Source organism: Aplysia californica, unplaced genomic scaffold (genome assembly GCF_000002075.1).
Source record: "Aplysia californica isolate F4 #8 unplaced genomic scaffold, AplCal3.0 scaffold00501, whole genome shotgun sequence".
In the NCBI taxonomy this organism is placed as follows: domain Eukaryota; kingdom Metazoa; phylum Mollusca; class Gastropoda; order Aplysiida; family Aplysiidae; genus Aplysia; species Aplysia californica.
This window is the reverse complement of record NW_004797771.1, coordinates 458,960-467,505: the sequence shown is the minus strand read 5'-3', so window position 1 is coordinate 467,505 and position 8,546 is coordinate 458,960. Positions and strand designations below refer to the sequence as shown.

Sequence of the window (8,546 nt, the reverse complement as noted above, 5' to 3'; positions counted from 1 at the left end):
GGGGAGGGGGGAAGTGATGAACTTTGAACTTAAACCAATACTAGAGCACTGTTCTTTCATATAGTTTCAGTAAGAGTTTTGTGGCACTAGCAACACAAATAAGGTAATAAATATAAGTGCTGAAGATTAGAGTTGTTACAAGAGTGTAACAAATACAAAAGAGAAGGAGGAAAGATAGAGACGATAGATTATCTATAGAAAAGAAGGACCAAATCACATCAGAGCACCCGCCAACCACCCAGGAGCAGTGTCCAAACACTACAACAATTAACACACCAAAAAAAACAACCCCAAAATGGAGCGTACCTTGATGACCCCGACAACGGTGGTGGTGAGCGCCGAGTTGAGGGCGGTGCACAGGATGGTGGCGTAGTTGAGCACAAAGCCCATGAGGCAGGACAGGAAGAACTGGGTCACAAACAGGGGGTCGTTCCAAAGGGGGAACTCTAGCGCCTGTAAAGACACACGCACCGAAGGTAACACGGTTTTTGTATATATACGGTGTACTGCAGTGTCAACTACAAACCTGGTACAGTGCAGCTTCTCCATAACGACATCGTCAGGACTATAAAAAAATGTCGTTATAGAGAGGCAACCAAAAATTACTAATGATATATAAGGAAAAAATCGGGACCTGGGCACTAGAGCTGTGCCCATTCGACTTTACTATTCGACATTCAGGATTTTTGCACTATTCACAGCTATTCGAAACGTGGCAGAGCCATTCGAATGCCGTGTGATTTTTTAAAAACAGATAAATCTAATGCATTTTCGTCTCATTTTTCCCAAACGTACAAAATATTGGAGTACATTATATCTAAAATCATTAAGATAAATATACAGAAATACTCTTTATTTGATGGTTACGAGACAGAGTGAATAGAGGAGCCTACAAGAGTTATAAAACAATCCTTTAGAGAGTAGCTCTTACTATTCAATATTCACTCACCACACTATTGACAGCTCAAGCAAGGGTACTTGACTCTTGAAGCGCAGTGAATGTTTTTTCCATGAAGTTAGCAGTCGCAATGAGCTCCCCTATCCCTACTCGAAATTAGAAGCACTATACTGTGAACTGAACGGTGACGTGATGTCAACGCATTGTACTGTCTGCGTGTATGCGACAACAAAACATGCGCGCTCAGTGACTGGCGTTGAACAGCGCAAGTCAGATCTGGACTATCACAATATAAGAAAAAACTATTTGACGCCGCTGTGAATGGTGGAAATCAGAACTGGGATGATCAAATATAAGAAAAAACCATTTGACGGCGCTGTGAGTAGTTAGCGAATTTTAATGTAGAATAGCAGAACTTAAGTCTGGGTTTATGCTTATCATATATTAGAAAAAAAACATTCGATGGAGGTATTCGAAAATCATGAATAGTGAGCTCACGCTTTGAAGATGCGATGATTGTTTGTTTCCTCAAAATCGCACAGCACTACTGGGCACCATGTCGCTACACAAAGGATGTCGTTATATCAAAGGTCGTTATAGAGAGGCAGCACTGTATCGGACGAAATTACATTCTGCCACAAAATTACCCCCCACCAACAAACTTCTTAAATTGTTGAGAACTTCTATTCTATTCCAAGTGCCCAGTCTCAATGTTTGAACATTCGTTGAATAAAGAGATATCAACGCAAAAACATAAGATACATAAAAGGCATTTTCACTTCTTAACTCTTTATCTCCGGCAAGTCACTTCCAACGGCTCGCGGTCAGAACCCCTGTGTCGGTGAGTCGCTGACAGCAGCTCGGGCACATTCCCTTACGACGACTGTGACATCAAATTACTTTTTGGCAGTTGCCGAAAACAGGTCTGTATTATCGGGAGTTCATTCATTAGACGAAAAACTATCAAAATAGGTTCACTTGTTTTGATTTAATGACCAATTTAGTGACGATTTTATCCTTTTTAGTATGAGTTTTACAGCACTTGCAACACAATCAGTTCATGTACGTGCCAAAGATTAGAGGTGTTACAAGAGATTAACAGAAACACACGAAAGAAGGAGAAGAGAAACGGACGATAGATGTTTGATGGGAAAGAAGAAGCAAACCACACCAGAGCACCCGCAAACCACCCACGATAGATGTTTGATAAGAAAGAAGAGGCAAACCACAAGAGAGCACCCGCCAACCACCCACAGGCCTGTCGTTTTACCTGGTGGAACTCTCCGGAGTAGAGAACGATGAACAGCGTGGGGAAGAACATGAACAGGAAGTTGTAGTACAGCAGCCCGTACTTGCCCAACCCCTGCCACAGAGCACAAAACAAAACATAAAAAACACAATAATATGTTTTAGTGAGAGTTTTACGGCACTAGCAACACAAGAAGGTCATACAAGGGCCGAAGAATTAAGATAAGATAAGATAAAATAAGAAAATACTTTATTATCCCTGACAGAAATTTTTCTTGGCTGTACAGGACAGTAAAAACACATGCAGTTATAAATAAAAATGTTAATTATATATTACTCAAAGTTCAAAGTGAAAAGAGAAGTAAAGCTGACAAAATGTACATATCACATCAGATGCATCATTCAACCACATGAAGGAATTTAATTACAAGACCTTTGTTAGAGTTATATAGGTAGGCCTACATATTACAGGTGTTACAAGACAGTAACAAACATAAAAAAGAAGGAGGAGAGATAAAGATGATAGTTGTTTAATAGGAGGAGAAGGTGCAAACCACCCCAGAACACCCACCAACCACCCATCCATGTAAACGTGAGAGAACCAGAAGTGATATACAATCCAACCTGCCCTAACGGCCACTTGTCCAAGACATTCATCTGTCCAAACAACCACTTCAAACTTTGTCTTTTTTTCTATATATGGTCGCTTCTAAGGACAATCGGGCTAACCCAGTTTTCGGGTGTTTCCAAAAATTTTGACCTACACCAAAAGTGGGCATTGCCTTACCTATAGGAGAAGTCTGGTTTCATTCGTGGGTATATTTGTTTGGTAAAAGAGAAAACTCTCCTTGTCTTTTAGTTTTAGTTTTAGTAGAGGTTTTATGGCGCTCGCAACTGCATAAGGTCATATGAGCGCCAGAAGATTAGAGGTGTTACAAGAGAGTAACAAACATAAAAAAGAAGAAGGGGAGATAAGGACGATAGATGTTTGATAGGAAAGAAGAAGCAAACCTTGTCTTTTAAAGAAACTAAACAAGGGGCAAAAACTTTCACTTCGATTGTCTCAAAACAACATTTTTCGGGAAAGCTCCTTGTGCTTAAAAGCGACCATACATAACAACACTATCCAAGACATTCACTTTTCTGCCCGACAACGGGGGGGAGGAGTGGGGGGGGGGGGGGGAATACCCTCAATAAAAGAACAGTAGGCCCTCCACTTTGTTCTAAAGAGAACCCTGACCTTTGCTCCCAGCTTCTTCTTGGTGTACACCCCATTGGCTGCGGTGGCCACGTTGTTCATCAGCACGTAGGAGTAGCCCATGCCGTCAAACGCCAGGTCAGAGCTGGCGAGACGACCACAATGAGATCAGGTGAGATAAAACAAGATTGAAACAGGACAAAACAATTGCAATAAAAGGAGATAAAATGATAAGATTGTATTTTTAAAATAGTTTTAGTGAGAGTTTTACGGCACTTGCAACACAATAAGGTCATATAAGTGCCGAAGATTAGAGGTGTTAAAATAAAACAGAGTAACAAACACAAAAAAGAAGGAGGGGAGATAAGGACGATAGTTGTTTGGTAGGAAAAAGGAGCAAACCCCACCAGAGCACCCGCCAACCACCCACAGATAGTATTTTTACTAACTCCTGAGACATAAGAAATATAAATACAAAAATCTACTTTCACACACTCAGAAAATCTATCTGCACTCATTAATTCTATAAATCTATGCTCATATACTCAATAAGTCTGTATCAGTTCATAGACTAAGAAAATTCAACTAATGGCCAACATCAACAGCTAAAAATACTCACAATCCTGCAACAATGGCGCCCAAAATCATCAAGTACACAGAAACCTGGACAAACATGGAAGCCCTCACGCTGAAACAAATGAAAAAAAAAAAAAGGGTATAAGAAAATCAGCTGGCATCAACTCCTCTTACTGAAATGAGTTCGAGAATTAAAGCCAAGGGGTAACGGAAAATTTGGAGAGAGACAAAAATTGTGCGAGCCATTACAGCAGTGTGTGCACAACCTATTTTTTAAAATCATATAAGCTGACTCTGCATTTATTTTCAGTACATTCAGACCCCAGTTTTGGTTTTAGATAAGAGTTTTACGGCACAAGCAACACAAGCAGGTCATACAGATTCTGTTAAGTTTTAGAAAGGTTTTACGACGCTCGCAACTGCATAGGGTCATATGAGCACCAAGGGGTGGATGTCAACAGAGAAGTCCTTACAGGGAATCAGACTTACTCTGCTCACCTCTCTAGCCTCAACAGCACAAAGTCTGCTTCGACTATCAAGGCACCCCAGAAATAGCAGTTCACAAGAGAGTGACAAACATGCAAAAGAAGTAGAGGAAAATGACTATAGTAAGGATTAGGAAAGAAAAAGCAGCAGTTCCCTGTTGCAGTTCAGGCACAGTTATGAGCAAGACATTGATAAATCAGCCCATTTACAATTCTACTGTGCATAAGAACAAGTTAATGTCCCCCCTTTGGGAATGGCCTAAAGACACTTCAGTCTGTGGCACTGCCCCGGGGGGTTGAAGTACTCCGCAACTATGGTGAACAACACACTCACCTCACGCCACCATGGTGAACAACAACACACTCACCTCAGGATGAAGTACTCCGCCACCATTGTGAACAATAACACACTCACCTCAGGATGAAGTACTCCGTCACCATTGTGAACAACAACACACTCACCTCAGGATGAAGTACTCCGTGACCATGGTGAACAACAACACACTCACCTCAGGATGAAGTACTCCGCGACCATGGTGAACAATATGGAGAACCGTCTCAGCACAGTGAACATGGGCAAGCTGGAAGACAAAGACATCATCATAATAAGAATAATAATAATAATAAATGAATTTATAACATGCCAGAATCCACAAAAAGCGCTCGGTGACACTTACAAAACACACACACACACACACACACACACACACACACACAAAAGCTCTAAAGGAAGTAGGCCTATCAGCTGATGTTAAAATGTCTCTTTCGATTAATCAATTTAAAACAAAGTTGAAGACAATGTTTTTCAGAAGAGTATATCTATAATGCTGGAACTCTATATCTGAAATATCTGTCAGTTTTTGGGGTTTTGCTTTTGGTTTTACTTGGTAGAAATTCATGCATGTCATAGCGGCTCTACAGGACGAGTACATTATTTTTAAAGAAAAATATCGGCCTATCCGTGTTTGTTAAAGACATTTGAGTCTGTTAAAGACATAAATCCCCTCGAGTTTCTTAGAGCAAACCTGGCGTACCTCAGTTACTTAGAAACACACCTGACTATTCTTCACAGACATTCTTAAACTACTTAGAGACATACCTGAGTTTTTCAGACTTACTTAAGCTACTTTGAGACATACCTGACTTTTGAACAGACATACATAAGCTACTTTGAGACATACCTGACTTTTGAACAGACATACTTAAGCTACTTAGAGACATACCTGAGTTTTTCACAGACATACAGTCAAACCTGTGTAAGACGGCCACCCATTGTCAAGGAGAAAAGTGGCTGTATAAGACAGGAGGCCATCTTAAGCAAGACCGATCAAGATGAAGAAAACAAACCATTCCCTTCTGAAGTCCCAACCGAAGGTAGCCACATTGTTGTTGTTGTTACTGTGGTGGTTGTTGTCGTTGTTGTTTTTTTGTTTTGTGCTGCTTTTGAGCAAGGGTGACAATAAAACGAAATGTCAGACAAGGAGGACCGAGTGCTATTGTAAAACAAACACACAGGTCACCAACACTCGGAGAACGAGCGACGCTTCTGTTACAAGTTCATGTTGACGTCCTTTGTTACTTTGTTACAGACTGGGTAAACAGAGACCTCTCATCTCACTTACTATTTGTGTATGAGTTCTGGGCGGGGCTTATGGGTTATGAGGGATCACACGCATACCTCACCAGCAGCTGAAAATTTGTTACTTATTGGTCAACAGTGGGAGGGGCCTACGCAACATGATCAGTTGGAGGGACCACCTAACAACAACGACAGGTGATTGAATTATGACGGCTCGCCCACAATGCCAGGGGCCAGTGCACAATTTATGACAAAACATAATGGAGTCACTAAGGTGGCCGTCTAAGACAGGTGTTATTGCTTGGTGTGATAGGGGTTGTGTGTTAAAATATGGCGGCCGCGGCCGTGTTGGACAGGTGCCTGTTTTACACAGTAAAATTATATAGAAAAAACGCAAGGGGGGAAATGGAAAGTGGCCGTTTGTACAGGTGGCCGTCTTATAGAGTGGTCGTCATGGCAGGTTCGACTGTACTTAAGCTACTTAGCGACATACCTGAGTTTTGAACAGACATACTGAAGCTACTTTGAGACATACCTGAGTTTTTTTGTTCCACCGAGGCCAAAGATGAGATTAAACAGGTAGATTAATGGAAGTGGCCAAATCTGAAAACAAGAAATTGTTGGAAGGTTTTTGAGCTGTTATAAAATCATATCAAAACTAGTTCTTAATTATAGTCAAAATTTCACAAAACTAGCAACATAAACAGGTCATATAAGTGCCAGTCAGCAATTAGAGGTGTTAATCTGTTAGAAAGAGAGTAACAACATAAACAGAAAACAAGGAGAGATAAGGGAGACAGATGTTTGATGGGAAAGAAGAAGAAACCACACCAGAGCACCCTCTCTCTCTCTGTCTCTCTCTTTGTCTCTCTCTCTCTCTGCCTCTCTCTCTCTGTCTCTGCCTCTCCGTCTCTGCCTCTCTCTCTGTCTTTGCCTCTCTCTCTCTCTGCCTGTCTCTCTCTGTCTCTGCCTCTCTCTCTCTGTCTCTTTCTCTCTTTGTGTCTCTTTCTCTCTGCCTCTCTCTGTCTCTTCTCCTCTCTCTCTCTCTCTCTCTCTCTCTTCTCTCTCTCTCTTCCATCAACCAACCAACCAAATATCAACATTATCATGGTGGTATAGCACAGTTTTATTGCCATTTAATGTAAGTGCTTTGTGCACTCATTGACACATTTCAGACTTCTTATAGCGGGTTCAAAAACTCGTGGCGTAACTTATCCTCAAATATCTCTTTAACTGGTGAACCAATGTCACCCATACATTGCACAACAGTTTGTATCAATTTGTCTTAACTTTATCACATTTTTCCGCAAAAACTGAGGCTTGAATTAAAAAAAACTTTTCTTCATAAATTTATATAAAATACTATAAATCTCCATCAAGCTGAAAATGGGATTGTTCACAGCACTTCCCGCTTCTCACACACATTTTGTATACACAGCTCACCAATGACAATTTTTAGTGGCAAAACTTCTTACAAGAAATTAATCTTATAGTGAACACATTTTTGCACTAAAGGTTCCCTAAACATACGTTCAATAAGCATAATGTTACGATTAGAAAAAAATGACAGACTTGCTTTTAAAAGCGATATTGCCTGACCTGTAAACTTTTTTTAAAACTGTAGAAACCACCGACTGGGATTTTATTAGTATTTATTAAGGAATTTTCTAGAATACAGTGTGCAGGAGTTTTTAAAAATACTCACCTGTTACGACAAATTGATACAAGTCATTGTGCAAAAGTTGGAGAACTCTTGTCCGAGAGTTTAGGAGATATTTGACAATAAGTTGCGCCATGCATTTTTGACCGCACTTTAGGAGGCCAGCTGATACAGAATTTGTGGGATACATCCTTCAACAAAGAAGGAAAGGTTCGAGAAAATAATCCTCCATTCATTGAAGTGGAATTAGCTCCCGCTGCTTGTTAGGTGCAGGGTCTAATCCTTTCACCGAAAGACACCTACTATAATGCTGGTCAACAAAGCAGATACCCCTTGCTCTATCCCCCCCCCCCCTTTATTCATAGATATTCTTATGCATATATACGTAATATTATGTTCTGCGTATAAACCTGTCATGTCATTTTAAAATGTGATATCTCTTTAACTGTAATGCACAATGAGCTTTTTTCCCCCCAGAAAAATAGAAGTCTGCAGCATAAATGAATGCTGTTTATGATTTAATTATCATTATTTTGATTCAACAGGTTTCTTCAACTTGAGTTAGTTTGGGAAACTTTCAGTGTCAGATTATGAGATAGCAGATGTCCCAAAGAAGGAAAACGAAGACAACAGGGAGGGGAAATCAGCGGGGAGCACAAATGATCAACTTTACCTTTCTGACTGTATCTCTCGAGAAATCTGGGAATGTGATGAGACGTAGAGCTTTGCCCCCACGAAGGATGAGGATGCCCATGGTAATCTGTCGAGAAAAACAACCGGAGACGTAAGTTTCTTTTTGTTTCAGTAAGGTTTTACGGCGCTCGCAACTGCATAAGGTCATATGAGCGCAAAGGGGTGGATGTCAACAGAGAAGTCCTTACAGGGAATCAGGTTTACTCTGC

At 40.6% G+C, this 8,546-nt stretch overlaps 1 protein-coding gene across 1 annotated transcript in view; it reads right to left on the bottom strand.

Annotated features, from left to right (window-relative positions):
• LOC101847282 (UDP-N-acetylglucosamine/UDP-glucose/GDP-mannose transporter) overlaps positions 1–8,546 on the bottom strand; it is a gene marked incomplete at its 5' end in the record, with an annotated part of 18,710 nt that overhangs the window by 7,594 nt on the left and 2,570 nt on the right. The window contains 7 exon segments of the mRNA XM_005105923.3: positions 307–453; positions 2,169–2,261; positions 3,387–3,489; positions 3,964–4,032; positions 4,915–4,986; positions 6,520–6,587; positions 8,318–8,404. Of these exon segments, the coding sequence (XP_005105980.1) occupies positions 307–453; positions 2,169–2,261; positions 3,387–3,489; positions 3,964–4,032; positions 4,915–4,986; positions 6,520–6,587; positions 8,318–8,404 (639 nt within the window).